This window comes from Rhinolophus hipposideros (assembly GCF_964194185.1).
Source record: "Rhinolophus hipposideros genome assembly, chromosome: 3".
Classification (NCBI taxonomy): domain Eukaryota; kingdom Metazoa; phylum Chordata; class Mammalia; order Chiroptera; family Rhinolophidae; genus Rhinolophus; species Rhinolophus hipposideros.
In genome coordinates this window covers 103,024,340-103,042,880 of record NC_138049.1, presented here as the reverse complement: position 1 = coordinate 103,042,880, position 18,541 = coordinate 103,024,340, and the positions used below count along the sequence as shown (strand labels likewise).

Genomic DNA, 18,541 nt, shown 5'->3' with positions numbered 1-18,541 from the left:
TCGCGCTCTAACCAACTGAGCCATCCACCCATGCCTGTGTCACATTTTTTTTCAGTGCAGTATGTAACCTTAGTGTTAGTATCTGTCAGATGTGATTCAATATTAGATAAATGTGGTACCTATTGAGACAACAGATAGGGACAACATTTTGCTGATTTAACTGTTTGTTTTTAGTGGCTGAAGTAATTGACTGAAGCAACTCTGCGGCGTTTGCTGTGAAGAATTCTATTTCTTAACGAAGAACAAATTATTAATATTGAATGAGTATTTCAACAGTGTGATTAATGTTTGAAATTATTACTGTTTCTAAGAAATTTTCTATAAACTTCCCAAAGCAGCAATGTTTGTAGTTATTATAAATCAAGCTTTGGAAGTCCAAAAAATAAAGACTTCCTTCCTTTTAAAAAAAAAATGAAATAAATAAATAAATAAATAAATAAATAAATAAATAAATAAATGGTTGGGCCGGCCCTGTGGCTCAGGCGGTTGGAGTTCTGTGCTCCTAATGCCGAAGGCTCCTGGTTCGATTCCCACATGGGCCAGTGGGCTCTCAACCCCAAGGTTGCTGGTTAGATGCCTCACTCCCGCAAGGGATGGTGGGCTCTGCCCCCTGCAACTAGCAACGGCCACTGGACCTGGAGCTGAGCTGCGCCCTCCACAACTAAGACTGAAAGGACAACAACTTGACTTGAAAGTCCCGAAGTACACACTGTTCCCCAATAAAGTCCTGTTCCCCTTCCCCAATAATAATAATAATAATAATAATAATAATAACAATAATAATAATAATAATAAGAAGAAGAAGAAGAAGAAGAAGAAGCTATGTCCTGGCTGCAGGGGCTTCACGCAGTTCACATAAGTGTTGCCATAATTTATATTCAGTCTCCTTGTCTTTTCTGCAAAAGGTACTGTTAAATAAACCAGGTTGTTAAGATAGTAGTTCTTACAGTTTCAGACTTATAAAATTGGTAGTAGAATTTTATTTAAAGACCTTAAGTATTATCTTTTTTAATGAGAGCTTTCACTTAAAACATTTGGAATAGCTACTACAATGTAGTCCTGTGTGTGGTTTTTAAAGTTGACGTGTACAGTCTGATTGTTGATTCATTAAAGTTGGATCTTTTCCTAAGTGCATGGTGAGTTTGTGAACCATGAAGAAAATGAGACGAGAAGGTGCCTAAACAAGTCAGATAACAGCAACTACAGTGGTTGCTGATGTTGAGATTATTGTTAAACTGTAATTAATAATTTGAATGGCAGCGTTCATCTCTTTATTGTAAACTCATAGCTGAATTACTTAAGTACAATTTATAGAATTTCAGTGTGGTTAATTTTTAATAGAAATTCTGAAACTGAAATTACAGATTTAAAATACTGTACAATTATTGTATCTGTAAACTTAGCACCTTTTTGTCACCTAGAATAGTATGTAATACTATTTGAGTGAGCTATTTTGGAAGTCGTAACAAGTTCTAGTGTTTGTTTCTTAGTATTGAACTAAATTTACAATTTTGTCCTAGACATTTTGCACTAAAGTAGTTGAATCCATTCTTGTGTCTTTTTTGTTAACATACTCTGAACCATTGGTGAGTGCGTGCTCCTTCGTTTCCTGACCTGCTGCTACAGAACGTTCTTTTACATTCTTATGGCTATTGCCAAGACTACAAAAAAGAAAAATTATATTTGTATGCAACACTAACCCTTTGACCACTAATGTATGTTTCCACTTGCTGTACCTTGTTGTGTCTACTTTTGGTTTTTTGGTGCTAATGAAGGATATTTGGTGTTCTTCTTGTTAAAAAACAAAAACAAAACAAGACACAAAACTTTTTTGACGTCCCCAGCAGAGGGCAAGGTAGAGGTCTGCCTCCCTTCTCTTCAGGTGTGCAATTCCGTAATACATCTGCTATATATCACATTGTGTGTTCACCACCCAAAGTCAGTTCTCCTTCCATCACCATGTATTTGATACTGTTCACATCTTAAAACAACACAGAGGATGGGTGTACTCAGCACTACAGTCCTTGGGTAATATGTTATCTCCCCCTCCAGCCTATGATTTCCTCCAGAGCAAGGAGTCATTCTGTAAAACCTCAGACAACCATGAGGCTCAGCTCCTGGAAAGTACTCGAATGTTACTTAAGTGAAAAAAATCTGGAGGTAAACTGCTGACATCATAGCTTGGCCAAGGACAGCCTGCTTTGAGAATGGAAGGGTAGCCATGAACCAAGGCTTCCTAAAAAATTGGAGAGTCAAGGAATGGCCATAGTTTCTGTTAACTCCCTGGCAGTTCCTTAAGTTTATAAAACCTGAAGAAATGATGCTAAAAACAAACTTGTAGGCCTGGAAGCTGCCTAGAGGGCTGGTGCAGGGTGTGAGCGGCTGGCACGGTTTCCCAGGTTGTTTATATTAATCTTGAAAACAAGAAACACATGCTAAGCTGGGTTATTTTCTCTGAAATTTAATCAAAGCACTCCCTAATTTGCTGAAGTTTTAAAAAGTTCTATCACTGTGGCAGGGGAGAATCCCTCCATTACTATGACAAAGTTCATGCGTTCTAGGAAAGCAAAGGAAGCACCCCAGAATGTTAACAGGATTTATATCTAAGGAGTAGATGTACTGGAGATTCTCCCCCGATTTTTTTGTATTTTATAGATTTTTATTTAAGAACAGGTATTCTTATAATGAAAACCTTTATTTTAAGAAGTCTATATCACGAACTCAAAAAAATCTCCATCTACAGATTTATAAAATAACAAAAAATTAATTAAAGCATGAGACTCTTTTGATTATGTTAAACCCATTTTCATAGCATTGGATAGAGTATTTAGAAAGATTTTGTCTCAGTTTTGGGGAAAAATTAGCCCTGGACCACATACTTCTCTGTTCCCACCTAACAAAGCATAAAAATAATACCTGAAGTGGTCAAACTGTTTCCTGGTAATTTAACCACATCCCAGAACAAAGGTCAAGAATATTTATAGGAATACAATTATACCCCATCCCCAACAAGATAAAGTTTACAATATCTGGCATGATTGGTCCAGTGTCCAATAAAAGTTAACAAGTATGCAAAAAAGCAGAAAAACATGACCCTTAATGAGAAGAAAAATCAGCCAATGAAACTGACCTAGAAAGTATATTGATGATAGAATTAGTAGAAAAGAACATTAAAACAACTATAACTGCATTCTATATGTTTAAGAAACTAGAGGAAATGTTGAATATGTTAAGTAGGGATATGGAAGACGTAAAAAAGATCAAAACTGAACTTCTAGAAAAGACAGCTATAATGTCTGAGATGAAAAAATTCACTGGATGGATTAACAGATTATTGTAAAAGAAAATAAATTAGTGAACGTGAAGATATAGCTACAAAGGCTATCCAAAATGAAACCCAGAAAGAAAGACTAAAGAAAATAAAAGGAGAAAGAGAAAAGAAAAAGAAGCCCAGAGTATCAAATTTGCTATGGGACAACTTCAAGTGAACTAATACACATGTAAGTGGAATTCCTGGAGGAGAAGGAAAGGGAAAGAATAAATATTTGAAGAAGAATGGCTAAAAATGTTTACAAATTTGATGAAAACTATGAACCACAAGACCTAAAAATCTCAACGAACCCCAACAGAAGAAACATAAGGAAAACGACACCAAAGTACATCATAATCAATTTGCTTAAAACCAGCAATACAGATCAATCCTTAATAGACCTAAGCAAAAATAAAAGTCCTGGTAATTCTTTCAAATAATAAAAGAGCAAATCTTAAAAGCAGCCAGAGATAAAAGACACATTACATACAGAGAAACAAGTAAACGATGGCAGCAGATTTCTCCTTAGAAACCAGGCAAGTCAGCAGAGTGGAACAGTTTCTTTAAAATACTTAAGCTGTCAATCTAGATTATACTTAGTGAAAATATCTTTCAAAAACAAAGATGAAATAAAGACTTTTTCCAACATAAAAACATCTGAAAGACTTTCACTACAAGAAATGGCCAAGGAAGTCCTTCAAGCACAAGGAAAATGATACCAGATGGAATATGAATCTATACATAGGAGTGAAGAGCAACAGAAATGCAATGTGGATAAATATTAGATATTTTTTCTTATTTTAATCTTCTTAAAAGATAATTGACTGTTTAAAATAAAAATAATAGCAATACGTATTGTGTTTCCCCAATAATAAGACCTAACTGGAAAATAAGCCCTAGCATGATTTTTTCAGGATGACATCCCCTGAACATAAGCCCTAATGTGCCTTGGAGCAAAAATTAATATAAGACTAGGTCTTATTTTTGGAGAAACATGGTATATTTGGGGGCTTTTAATATAGGAAGAAGTAAAATGATAAATAAAATGACAATAGCACAAAGGCTGGGAGGAAAGACATAGATATATATGGTTGTAATGTTCTTATGCTATACATGAAGTCATATAATCTCACTTGAAGGTAGACTGTGATAAGTTAAAATGTATACTATAAACCCTGAAGCAACCGCTAAAACAAACCAACAAAAAGTTATAGCTAATAACACAGCAAAAAGGATATAATTGAATCACTAAAATTAATCTGCAAGAAGGTAGAAAAAGAGGAAAAATGGAACAAATAATAGGTGATACAAATGAAAAACAAATAACAAAGTGATATAGACTCAAACCTAACCATATCAATAATCACGTTAAATGTAAATGGCTTAAATATCCCAATTAAAAGTGAGAGATTTTCAGAGAAAAAAACACAACCCAATTATATGCCACTGACAAGAAAGCCACTTTAAACATAAAGACACAAATATGTTTTTTAAAAAAAGGATAGAAAAAGAGATTTATCATGGTAACACTATTTTTTTAAAGTGAGAATAGCTATATTAATATTAGACAAAATAAATTTCAGAACAAAAATAGCACCAGTCACAAAGAATGTCATTTCATTAGAAATGAATGGGACCATTCATCAAGAAGACATAACAAAGCTAAATGTTAAGCACCTAAGAGCAGAGCAACAAAACACATAAGCAAAAGTGACAGAATGTAAAGAGAAATAGACAAACCTACAACTACAGTTGGAGTTTTCAATACCTCTCTCTCAACAACTGATAGAACAAGTGGACAGGAAATCAGTAATAATTTAGAAGATTTAGCACTCAACCAACCTGACTTTACTGACATTTATAAAACCATTTTTCCCAAAACAGCAGAATACACATTCTTTTCAAGTGCATATGGATAATTTGCCAAAATGGACCGTTTTTTGGATGATAAAACAAGTTTCAAAATATTTGAAAGGAATCAAATCATGCAAAATATATTCTTTCACTACAAAGAAATTGAGATATCTAGAAAAACCCTTGAAATATTTGGAAACTAAATAACACCCTTCTAAATCCAAGGGTCAAAGATGAAGCCAAGAGTGAAATCAGAAAGTATTTTGAACTGAATAAAGACATAACATATCAAAGTTTGTGGAAAGTTGCTAAAGCAGTATGTTAGATGGAAATTTATAGCACTAAACAGTAGTAGAAAGAATAAAGGGCTCAAATCAATGACCTCAGCTTCCACCTTAGGAATCTAACAAAAGAAGGGCAAATGAAATCTAAAATAAGTGAAAAAAAGAAATAAAGATCAGAGTAGGAATCAATGAAACAAAAACAGAAAAGCCATAGAGAAAATCAAGAAAACTAAAAGATACATGAATATCAGGTAAGCGTATGAAAGATTTTCAACATATTGTTCATTAGAGTAATGCAAATTAAAGCCACAATGAGATATAACTATAAACCTATTAGAAAGTCTCAAATTAAAAGACTGAACATAGTGTTTACAAGGACATGGAGCAACTGTATTCTCATATACTGCTGGTGGAAATATAAAATAGTACAAAGATTTTGGAAAATTCTTAAAATGTTAATCATATACTTACCATATGACTCAGCCATTCTATTCCTAAGAGAAATGAAAGCATATGTTCATACAAATACTTTCACATTACTGTTCATAGCACCTTTATCAGTAATAGCCCCAAGCTGGAAACAATCCAAGTGTCCGTAAGCAGATGAATGGATAAACAGATTGTGGTATAGCTATACAGTGGAATACTACCTAGCAATAGAAAGGGATGAATTCATGATACATGCAGCAACACGTATGAATCTTAAAATAGTTATACTAAGTGAAAGAAGCCAGAGACCCCCCACATCAAAAAAATAGAGCACATGCTTTATCATTCCATCTATGTAAAAATCTAGAAAACGAGAACCAACCTATAGTGACAGAAAGCATATCAGTGGTTGTCTGGGAATGCAGATGTGGACGGGGAGGGCCAGGTGGGTGGGATTATAGATGAACACAAGGGGAGTTTTGGGGATGATGGATGTGTTCATTATCTTCATCGTGGTGATGTTTTCACGGGTGTATACATAGGTCAAAACATCAAATTGGGCACTTTAAAAGTGTATCATTTATTGTGTGTCAATTATGGCTCAATAAAGCTGTTTAAAATAAAAACTGACCTGAAGTGCAGGACAAAAACAACAAAAACTAACCAAACCAAAAAACCTCTTCACATCAGTATTGATATTAGATATCTCCAAGATAATTTTTTTAAAAAGAAAGTTGTCAAAAATATTTAATAACCATTTGGGCAAGAAAAAGGGAACAGAAATCTATATGTTCATATATTCACTTTTCTATTTGCATAAAGAAATAGCTATTCATACTGTTTTTGCATAACTAGCAGGACCTGGAAACACACAAAAGAAACTAATAATAGTGGTTATCTTGGTGGGGTGGAGAGGAAAGAATTTGAGAATGACAGTGGAATAGGGCTAGGAGCAAGATTTTTCACTATTTTATAGTTTTTCTTTTTTGAACTCTGTAACTAATTTTACTATTTTAAAAGATAATTAAACAATAAAGTAGAACTCAATTCAGTCTGAGAAATAGAAAAGAACAGAATATATTGACTAATATCACATAACATAGGGGAGAGTCATTTCTTGGAAGTTTTGTCTCGTGTGTGTGTGTGTGTGTGTGTGTGTGTGTGTGTGTGTCTTGTTTTATGTTATGTTATAAAATGTGGATTTCAGTCAAAAAAGAATGGAAGGCCTGTTCTGAAAAACCTGGTCTCTCTCCTCCTTCCTCCCTCTGTACCTTTCCTTTAGTAATTTTTGGATTGTACCTATCACATTTTATTGTAGTTTATTCTTTTATCCATCTGTCTTCTTGTCCAGATTATGAATACCTTGAGGGCAAGGACTATATTGAATGTTTGATCCATGCATGCATGGATGAATAAGAGAGTAAAATGAATGGGTAGGTGAATGAATGCATGAACGAATGCATGAATGAATGAATGAGAATACATAGAAAGCTGTTCCTTAGGCCATATTCCAGTAGGGATGAGAGAATGGTGGGCTAAAATGATTTGTCAAGACTTTTTTTTTTGATGATGTACACAAACAACCTTTTGGAATCAGTCTGAGACAGAGACCTCAGAAATGAGTAATATATGTTTGATATTCAAGCTTAACCATCCTTCAGCAAATGTGCTCTGAGCACCTACCATATGCTAGAAACTTGAGAAGATTTACTCAAGGAAAGCATAGTGAAGCTCAAGATTTTTCTCGGAGTCTCACCCAAATGGACATTAGGTCCTCCGTATACGTGGCTCCCCTTGGTCCATTGGGAACCTCGGGCTTATCTGTGCTGGGTTCAGTAGTCCCACTGAGACACTTACATTTATCAGACTTGATAACATATTGGGGTTTGTTTGTTCTTTTTTCTCCTTCTTTCCCCTCTTCCTTTTTGGATTAATTGAGTCCTTCCACCCCCATTTTACCCTTTACTGATGTTGAAATTACATGCTTTGTTTATTTTATTGGGTACCCTTAAAATATTGCTATATATACCGGGAGTGCCAAAAAAATGTATACAAGTGGACACTTCGGTCAACGTTGCTCAAGCAGTAATTCACCATAATCAGAAGTGTCTGGACACTGATGGTAACCACTTTGAGTACCTCTTGTGATTGCAGAAGTCAGTCGTGACTTGTATTCATCTTTTGTTATCAGTATATATTGAGTATTATAATTTTAATACAGTTTTCCTTTCTTAAAATGCGTATACATTTTTTTGGCATCCTCTGTATTTAATTTGAAATATGGAGCTAATTATCATCTCTATCTTCCTCCTGAAAATACACGGACTTTAGAATATTTTGTTTCTGAACTGAAAGGATTATGTTAAAATCTGCAACTGTGCTCATAGATTTGTCTATTTCTCTTGTTATGTCCATCATTTTACATTATGTATTTTGAAACCAAGTTATTCAGTATACACAAAGTTAAGACTGTTGTTCTGTTTAATTGGCCCTTTCATCACTGTGTAATATGCCCCTTTAAACCTTTGGGAATATTTCCTATATCACAATCTACTTTGATATTAATATTGCCACCTCAGCTCTCTTTCAGTTAATATTTGCTTGGTATATTTTTCCATCCTTCTGCTTTCTATATATTTGCATATTTATATTTACAGCATGTCTCTCATAAATAGCATATATATAGTTGGGTCTTTTAAAAAAACATACATTCAGAAAAATCTGTATCTTGTAATTGGAATGTTTAGTTGATTTAGTTATTGATATAGTTGAGTCTTAAGACTGTCATTTGATATTTCTTTTCTATTTGTCCCATATATTCTTTGTCTTTTTATTCCATTTTTCTACCTACTTTTGGATTAATCAAGTCTTTTTGTTATTCCATTTAATTCCTCTGTTAATTTTTTAATTATACCTTTTAAAAAGTTATTATTTTAGTATTGTCCCAAGACACAATAATATGCGTTTGACTTATTATAATCTATCTTAAATTAGTTCTTTACCACTTCATGAACAGTTTAACTCCATTTACTACTGTCTTACCTTTTGTATTTTTTGTAGTAATACACTTTTACATAAGTTATAAACTGCACAAAATGTAGTTAATATTGTTGCTTTAAGCAATCACAGTCAATATTCTTTTACATGTATCCACATGTTTAAACTTTCCAATGCTCTTAGTTCCTTTTTGCAGTTCTTAGCTTCCCTCTGGAGTCATTTTCCTTCAGCCTGAAGAACTTTCTTTACCATTTCTTGTAGAGTGAATCTCTAGGTAACGAATTCTCTCAATTTCTGTTTGTCTAATAACATCTTCATTTTTAGAGGATATTTTCACTGGGTCAGCTGATTATTTTTTCTTTCAGAACTTCAGAGATGTCATTCTATGATCTGGCTCTCCTCAGGTTCTGTTAAAGTCAGCAATAAGTGTTGTTGTTTCTCTGAAAGTACGTGTTTTTTTTCCTCTGGCTGCTTTTAAGATTTTCTGTTCATCTTGGTTTTCAGCAATTTGACTATGACATTCTGTAGGGGAAATGTTGAAGAATATTTGTCTTCATTGGTTGATGCGAGCTTTTGTCTATTAAACTTTTATCTGTTCCTGCATGTGAGGGGATTTCTGTGCTGTGGTCAGGGGTTGAGTAAATTCCCCCTTTGGTCTCATTCACCCGAGCAGGGGAGACGTGAGATGAGGTTTTCTGTTTGGTCTCATCCTCTCAAGTAGGGGAGATATGAAATGATGTTTGTTGTTCTGTCCGTGTTGTGAGGTGATAGTTAGCTTAGGGTTAAAGAAATTCTTGATCAGGGGTTCAGAGAATTCCCTCTTTGCTCTGTTTCGCCCACATCAACAGATGAAGTGAAGAAGTAGCTAAGTTTTATCAGGACGACGTGACAGACATGTTGCCAGGCCTCGGAAGACCTTGGGCTGATGGTCCCGAGCAAGGACAGTAGACATTGCTTATCCGGAAGAATTGGCCCTTCGGCCGGATGGGCAGCATTCATGTCAGTAACTGCCGGACCCTCCCGGAACTGGCCACTCCCTGAGGGGGAGGCAGGAACAAGAAACTTGGCTCTGGGGTGCATCTGAGAAAATATATATAAGACAGACGTCAGTTGGCAGTGTTATTAATTAATTATTATTTCATCATTTGGTCATTTGTCATTGGTGATTTCTCATCATTCTAACATTTTGAAGACTTCCAGCAACATGCAGCTTATAACACCAGGGGATGTCCTGGCTTCCAGCCGCGGACCTGGTGAGGGCTGGCTGGTTCCCGGCCTCTCCAGTGTTGTTAGTCTTCTTGAGAAGTTGTCAGCATCTAGAAAACTTCTATGCAGCTTGCAGCTTATAGTGTCAGAAGACGCCTTGACTTCTAACAACAAAGACCACAACAGCAGCAGCGTTCTTGGGAACTAACAAGCAGCGGTGTGGGAGACGCCTGAGTTTCTCTCAGCTACAGACCTGGCAAGGTTTTGATTTATGAGTTTTCCGGTGCTGTTCTCCCCCACTTTGATGAGCTTTTGACATCTACTGTAATAGTTACTATTCTGTAGAGCTCATTACTGCTTGTGGATACTCCTTACTGATGTTATTTGTGTATTTAGCCAAGTGATCTTTGATCAATAGTAAATATATGTTGAGATCTCTTGAACTTATAAGTGTGTGTACTCCTTTGACATGACATTGTTAACAGTGTATATAGTTTAGTCTTAACCACCTTTACTTTCTGTCATTAGCACATTCTATTAATTGCCTTTGTCTTTTACTATTGCATAGTGCTAAATACATTGATTAGATATTACTAAATGAATAATCAATTAGCCTTATTCTAGCCTGTGTCCCTCCTCCTTCCTTTCCCCGCTCGATATTGCACATGCCTATGCTTGGTTTTCTTTCTATTTATCTTGCTTAGGGTTTGCAAACCTTCTTGAATCTTTGAGTTGCTATCTTTAATATTTTGGCAAATGTTTAGTCATAGTCATATCTTCAAATATTACTTTTCCCAGTCTCTTCTCTCTTTCTGGGACTCCTAAAACACGTACATTATTGTGTTTTAGTCATTTGACTATGTCCTACATGTCTTGAAGATTCTTTTCTGTTTTATTTTGTCTTTACCCCATTTTCCCTGTGCTTCATTTTGAATATTTTCTATTTATTGTCTTTGAGTTATATAATCCTATCTTTTGCTGTGTCCAATCTGTTGTTAAACCAGTCCAGTGAGTTTTTATTTTCCAATATTGTATTTCAGTTCTAGAATGTCCATTTGCTTTTCTGTAGATTATACTTCTCTTTTGAAATTATTCATCTTTTCATTAACTTTTGTCCATCTTTTACTCTACTTTCTTGAACATATTTATAATAGTTATTGTGAAGTCCTTGACTGCTAACTCCAACACCTGAATCATCTGAGGGAATGCTTCTATTGTATGCTTTTTAAAAAACACTCAATTATCAGACTTTTTTCCTGCTTCTTCAAATGCCTTGTGATTTCTTTCTTAATTGTATGTGGGATATTGTGCAAAAAAAAAAAAAAAAAAAAAAAAAAACCTCTCCAGACAGGATACGTACTTCTTATTAGGCAAATAAGGTGAGAGACTAATCGTCTAAATTTTGTTAGAAATAGAGCTATGTTGTGACTTTAGTTTGACCTATTTCATCTCTGGTTTCAAATGTCTCAAGGGCAAGGTCTTTTGTGTGCTTATGAAAGGCCCCTTCCCCTAGTGAACTTTGTCTCCTAGACAAAAATACTTTGAGACTGTGGGAGTTTTCTTTTTGCCTCTGCAGGCCAATTTCTAGCCTCCCGAGTGGCTCTGGCACTCAGAAAATGTCTCAAAGAGGAAACCAGTCCATTTGTCACAACACCTCAAGTGGCCACCAAAAGCTTCATTGGTTTTGCTTTTTCCTAGTAGAGTCCCTGTGTGTCAGGAAAGCCTGTTTCCAGATTCAGCAAATAATACTAAGAAATAAAATGGTCAATTCACCTAGGAAGGAGTTTTTTCTCTCCTAGCCTTGGTTCTTTTAGTCTTCTTAATTTCTACGACTTTTCAATGTCTTTCAAAATATTGTTTGGAAACCAGTCCATTTATTTTCACAATTCATTCTTTTTTCCCCCTTAATATAGAGGGAGTGGTGATCTGTTACTTCCTACTACATTTTACTCAGAAATAGAAGTTTTCTCATGTTCTTTTCCAATTAGTTCAAATCAGGATTCAAACAATGTCCACCCATTCTATTCTTGTCTCTTAATTCATAGGTTTCCCCTCCCTCTTTTCATTGTAGTTGAAGTTTTTCAACTACTTTTTGAAGAAACTGGCTCATTTGTCCCGTTCAGTTTTCTGAGTTTTGCTGATTGCCTCCTTGGCATCATTCAACATGTTCTTCTGCCCCTATATTTCCTATAATCTGTAGTTAGGTCTAGAGGGTTGATAATATTCAAGTTTAATGTTTTGGCAAGATTACTTCATAGGTGGTACTGTGTACTTCCTCTTTTATCCCACAATTCCTACTTATTCTTAATGCCCAGCTCAAATGTCATTTCTTCTCAGTACTTTTCCCTGACCCACATTCTTTCTAACCCCTCCTGTCATTTATATTTCCACAGCACTTTACCACTCACTATCAGCTTTTCATGTAGGAGTCCATGACACTCCCTTCCCACAATGCCTGTATGTAGTTTGGGAGCTCACTGAGGTCAGAAAACATATTTTACTCATCCTTTTATCCTTGTGCTTATCATAGCGTGGCAGATTAAAAATGGCCACACATTCTTTTCCCTTCAAGAAATGGAGTGTATTTCTCCTCACAATGAATCAAGGCTGGCTTTGTCACTTACTTTGATTGACAGAATGTGGTTGGTGAAACTGCCCTGAGTGGCCATGTAAGGTCCAGGTACCCTCCTGGAGAAACCATGTGGAGAGAGAGAGAGAGATGCCTGGCCAGTCTTCAGCTCTTCCAGCCATCCCATCTGAGGTGTCAGACATATGAGTAAAGCCATCTTTGATTTCTAGCCCCACTTGAATCCCTAGATGAATGGATTCAGCTAAACCCAACCCAGATTGCAGAACCATGAGTAAATAAATACATGATTATTGTTTTAAGACACTAAGTTTGGGGTGGATTGTTATGCAGCAATAGTTACTGAAACATAGAGTATCTGAGATATGGTGAGTCTTCCAATAACTTTGTTAATTGTAATAGATTAGATGGGTAATTAGACTAGATGACCCTCATAGTCTTCCTAGCACTGAGATCGTTAATGACTTTGTATTATATCATTACTTCCTCTATTTGTACCGATAAATTAGAGTTGAATCTAGATGCAATATAGTGAAGTCCTTGGGTGTCTTAGTCTATTTGAACGGCTACAACAAAATACCATAGACTGGTAGTTTATAAACAAGAGAAATGTATTTCTCACAATTCTGGAGGCTGGGAAGTCCAACACAAAGTGCTGGCAGGGTTGGTGTGTGGTGAGAACCCACTTCCTGGTTCAGAGATGGCCAATTTCTTGCTATGTTCTCACCTGGCAGAAAGGAGGAGGGATCTCTCTGAGGCCTCTTTTATTAGGGCACTAATCTCATTAATAATTATAAGGGTGACCTAGTCACCTCCCAAACGCCCCACCTTCTAATACCATCACCTTGGGGGTTAGAATGTCAATATATGAATTTTTTTGAGAAACAAACATTCAGACCATAACATGCCACCTCTGACACTATCCACACCTCCCAAATTCGTGTCATTCTCACATGTTATAAACTCAAAGGTCAAGTCCAAAGTCTCATCTAAATATCATCTAAATCAGATATGGCTGAGATTCACGGTACGATCATTGGGCTTTGAGATGTCTAACATATTTAGAGACAGCAACCTATGATCGCCTATTTTGACTAGTCTCTTTTCCAAATCTACTTTTCTGCAATTCTATTGATTCTGCCTTAGTTTTTCGCATATAAAAACCATGCCCCATTACTATCGAACATAAGCTGCCTTGAGGGTTTTTATTCAGTAATGGAGAAAAATTTGTCCTAAGACATTTACACTTTCAGATCCAGCCTGTACTGATGTTTCATTCTTTAGAATTTTTCTCCAATTTCTCATTAGAAAGCTAAAAGCTGCAATGATGACCATGCTATGAAAAGTGCACTAACCAACCCAACCATAGCATTTTGTAAAGTCTCAGAATTTCAGAGGATCTGCATTTGGGAAGAAGACTCAGCCTTTTAATCGTGACTCATTTTACTAGTTACTATTTACAATCAATTAACCATTTTTCCTTGTCATATTACTTTAGAAGAGGCTGGATGCTATGAGTTTATAGCAGAATATTCTTTAAAGATAGATGGTAGCATCTGGTTGGTCTTTCTGGGATCATGCATCAAAGCCAATATCTAGCTATGTTGCCATTGTAGCAGGAAGGACCAAATTCTAAAATCTACTACTTGCTGCCCCAGTGTCAGAAGCCATTGATTTTGTGTTTAAAGAGCATCCTCTGATGGAAATGTGGGAATAGAAGGGAGCTGGAGTGAAAAGGTGGCAGCCCATGAAAACTGGGCTCTGTGCACTTTCCAGTCTTCTATTTTAAATGTGGAATGTTTTCTTGGTTTTGCCACATTTCTGTGCCTGTCCCTGCCACCCTGACAGCTCATTCCTGGTTTGACCCAGTTTCTGGTTGAGCCCTTGGTGATATGGTAATTACCCTTAGGCTCCATCTGGCTGTGTCCCTGGGTGCCCACCTTTTGTACTCAGCCATGGGCACCACCCTTGGTCCACCATTTGGCTCTGCCCCCCCTAGCAGTCATTGGAAGTTGCTTTAAGCCTAACTCCTACTTATCCTTTAGATATCAGGTCATATGCATATGTTGTTACCATAGGAAGAATGTCCTTGCCACCCAAGATAGTTTCAGGTCCTCCTGATGTATGCTCTCAGAGTTTCCTCAGAGTTTTACCTTCAAGGACCTCATCGCAATTTAAAATTATTTTTGTCACTTATTCTGCTCGTCTTCTATCTTTAGCACTTGGGACAGTGCCTGGCACATAGTAGTTCAATAAATGTGTCGAGTAAACATGAACAAATGAAGCCATGACTTGGCCTCCCACTCATTTTAGCGTGCAATTGTATATGACCTTGGGCCAGTTACAAAACTTAGCTGAGCCTTAGTTTATGCATGTATAAAGTAGGGATAATATTACTTTATCTACCCCACAGTTTGGGGTGTTATGTATGTAGCAGAGGCTTAGTAAATGTTTGTAGAATGAATGAGTGACTGCACATGTTATCTGTGATAAGAGACACCTGTATTTTAACAAGGATTTCTTTAACAGATGAGAGAAATTCAGTACCCACGCAAGAGGAATCTCACTTATTGAGTGGGAAATAAAATTCAGGATTCCATATGCCTTTGCCCAAGGGTCTATATTTCCTTTCTGGTTGTAACGTAATACTAGACATTTTTTCAGTGGAGGAGGGAACATTTTTTGAATGATTTTGGACCAAACTAGTAGTGACTGACTTCCAATTCCTAAGGGGTTTGTGTCTGTCACAGATTTCAACTAAGTAGGATCTACCAAGAGTACAGATTCTGGATTGCCTCCTGAAAGCCTATAAGAAGCAATGTTGAATGGGGATCTGAAGACCAGGGAGAATTGTATAGAGCTGACATTTTCATCAGCTGGTCTAGCTGATTGGCGTTCTGAAACAGTGGCAGGATAAGATCCTGACTTTGGAGAGGAGGCAAAATGCCTTCAGCCTAACAATTCCTTATCCTACATGTGTCACAGGCTGGCCTGGCTCAACCTGCCTGTTTTCGCCGTCAGTGCCATAGAGATACCTTGCATATAAAATACAAATGCTACCCAGCTTTTCTTTGTCTTGCTCATCTCTTCTCCACCATGCCTACCCACTTCTGGAGTTTCTCCCACCTGATATTTCTTTAGACATACAGAATACAGAGAAAGGAGAAGAGGCAGGAAGGGTCCAAATGCAACTAACGTCATATATTTTATTTGAGCCTCATATCTTTGGAGAAAGGAGAATAGCTGAGAGGAGTAAGTTAGATTGTGTGTTAAAAACCCCAGAGGTGTGGGGTGTGCGAAGAAGGAAATCCTTCACTGGAGTATCTGCTAAAGGTGAAATGAGGATAGGGAGTTCAGAGAGCATTCTCGGTGCTTAGTATTGTGACTTAAGAGTGGCAGCACACACTGCTGATCAAGGAGGACGGGCAGCAGGTGGAGGAGTCCCAGAGCAAGTCCTGCTAGTTTGCAACTAGTCTAGGACTCCTGAGCAAGTGACTCCATTTGGGTGGGGAGGATATGTCAAGGGAATGTGACCCCTTTTCCCCGCTCATCTCTTAGGGCTCCTTAGTGTCTGCTCCCGTAGGTGAATATGAACTCTTATGTTGGCGCCTCATCTGCGCCGATTGTGTCCTAGGCCGAGTCTGACTGGGGGAGCTGCGAGGTGTAGGCTGATACAGAGGCCAGTACTGCTGCCGAGGAAGAGTCTGAGCCCGTGGCCTGGGTTTGGGCTCGGGCTCTGGCTCCAGCTCCGGCTCCGTCTCGGGCTCTATCTCAGATTCAGGCTCCAGTTCACACTCTGGGTCTAGCTCTGTTTCTTGTTCTGATTCCAGCATGGGCTCCATCTCCATGTCCAGCTCTGACTCCTCCTCTGTTATCGCATCTGGGATTGTGGGGAAGCCGGAACTTACATTTTTTGGGGCTTCGGGGATCATGCTCATTTTACGTCTTGCCTCTGAATCCTGAAATACAATTAGATGGGTTAAAATTTCCAATTAAATTTAACTTTTGAATAGTCAAGGAATTTCAGGAGACAACAGGACTTAAGGTACCAGAAACCATGAGTTCCGGCAAAGCAGAAAATATTTTTGGCCTAAATATGCTTTTTGTCTTCTTTGTACCCTCTGGTTCCTGAGTTACTCATTATTCTTTAAGTTAAATCAGTCTGTAACTTCCAATTTCTCTGGATTTTTTAGCTAGCCTGGATTTCATGGTCAACCATTTGAAGAGCAATGGTCTTGGCTTTCTAAAACATCTTGTCTTTTTTTTTTTTTTAAGCAGATGAAGGCTATTTTATTGAATGATTGATCTACGTACTGGAGAATTGCTAGTAGAGCTGAGTTTCAGTACAGGCTACTATGTACAGGTAAGAGAGGTGGAGCTTTACCTCTTGGGCTCGTCTTCCTTGGGCAGAGTCTTGATGATTTTCTCCTTCTCGGCCCGGAGCCGCTCTTCACGGTGCTTGCGTGCTTCCTTAGTCTTAGACCTATGGGCCTCCGCCTGGTCAGCAAGTAGCTTCTTGCAAGCCTTGTCAGCCTTTGGCTTGTGGATGTGTTCTATGAGAATCACTTGTTTTTGAACATGTTACTCTTCCCTTTCAGGTACAGGCTGTGATACACGTGGCGGTCATTCTCAGACCCACGGTATCATCTGAGCAACCGGCGAAGAATTCCCATCCTTCTCATCCAGGTTTCCTTCTCAGGCTTCGAGCTCTGGCAGTGCCCTTTCGCTTACCTGTGCCCATATGCCTGCCTTTCCTGCAGGCCAACATGTTTTTCTGGCATCTGTTTTGGGAATAGATGGTCACAGACTTCCGGATGATTAGCCCATCTTTGATCAGCTTCCGAATCTGCTGATGGGAGTTGGCGTTGGCCGTGTCATTGGTCGCACTGGGGTCCAACCAGACCTTCTTTGTGCCACAGTGGAGGACCCTGGAGGCAAACCTTTTCTGAAGCCTGAGCATACCCATGGCTGCAGCGGTGCAAACACCTTGTCTTCTTGATTTTACTTGCCTTTCCAACCACAAAGGTAATCCTTAGCAGGGCTCTTTGTGACCTGGCCTCTTGCCATCTTCCTTAGCTTATCTCCATCTGTAGTCCCTGCCGTGTGCTCCAGACATAAAGCTAACCAAAGATGCCTGACTACTGCTTACCTTTGTTCACACTGAGCCCTGTGCCTGCCTTGTCCTGCTCCATCTTGTCCACAAACATTGGTTCATCATTCCACATTCAGAGCAAAGATCACTAACCAGGATCTTAGCTTCCTTTGTGTTCCAACAGTCTCCCTCTCATGCCCCCCCATACCTCTATTGTAGTACCAGTAATGTAGTGCCTTATTTTTTTTTTGTTTTTTTTATTATTATTGGGGAAGGGGAACAGGACTTTATTAGGGAACAGTGTGTATTCCCAGGACTTTTTTCCAAGTCAAGTTGTTGTCCTTTTCAGTCTTAGTTGTGGAGGGCACAGCGCAGCTCCAGGTCCAGTTGCCGTTTCTAGTTGCAGGGGCCAGAGCCCACCATCCCTTGCGGGAGTCGAACCGGCAACCTTGTGGTTGACAGCCCACTGGCCCATGTGGGAATCGAACCGGCAGCCTTCGGAGTTAGGAGCATGGAGCTCTAACGGCCTGAGCCACCGGGCCGGCCCCATGTATTGCCTTATTTACTTAAAATCTATCTCCCCTATTAGACTCTAAGCTCCCTGAGGTAGGCAGTGCCTGGTTCTTGATTGCTCTGAGCCCATCAAGTAGCAGACACCCCCCAGGCTCGCAAATCAGCCTTGCAGCAACATTCCACCACATCAACAACTGTCACCTCTCCTGCAACTTTTTCTTCTCTTCCACCACATGACACTCTTTTGCTTTTCCTCTTTCCTTCCTGGT

General features: G+C 38.1%; 1 protein-coding gene and 1 pseudogene across 2 annotated transcripts in view; both read right to left on the bottom strand.

The window, feature by feature from the left end:
* Positions 1-15,854: 15,854 nt before the first annotated feature.
* SLC26A8 (solute carrier family 26 member 8) overlaps positions 15,855-18,541 on the bottom strand; it is a 79,110-nt gene continuing 76,423 nt past the window's right edge. The window contains exon 20 of the mRNA XM_081030691.1: positions 15,855-16,626. Within this exon, the coding sequence (XP_080886817.1) occupies positions 16,222-16,626 (405 nt within the window). The 3' untranslated portion in view covers positions 15,855-16,221. The remainder of the gene's footprint in view (positions 16,627-18,541) is intronic.
* LOC308490941 (large ribosomal subunit protein eL19-like) lies at positions 17,048-17,633 on the bottom strand (annotated as a pseudogene). The gene has a single exon. The product of its transcript is annotated as a large ribosomal subunit protein eL19-like (transcript).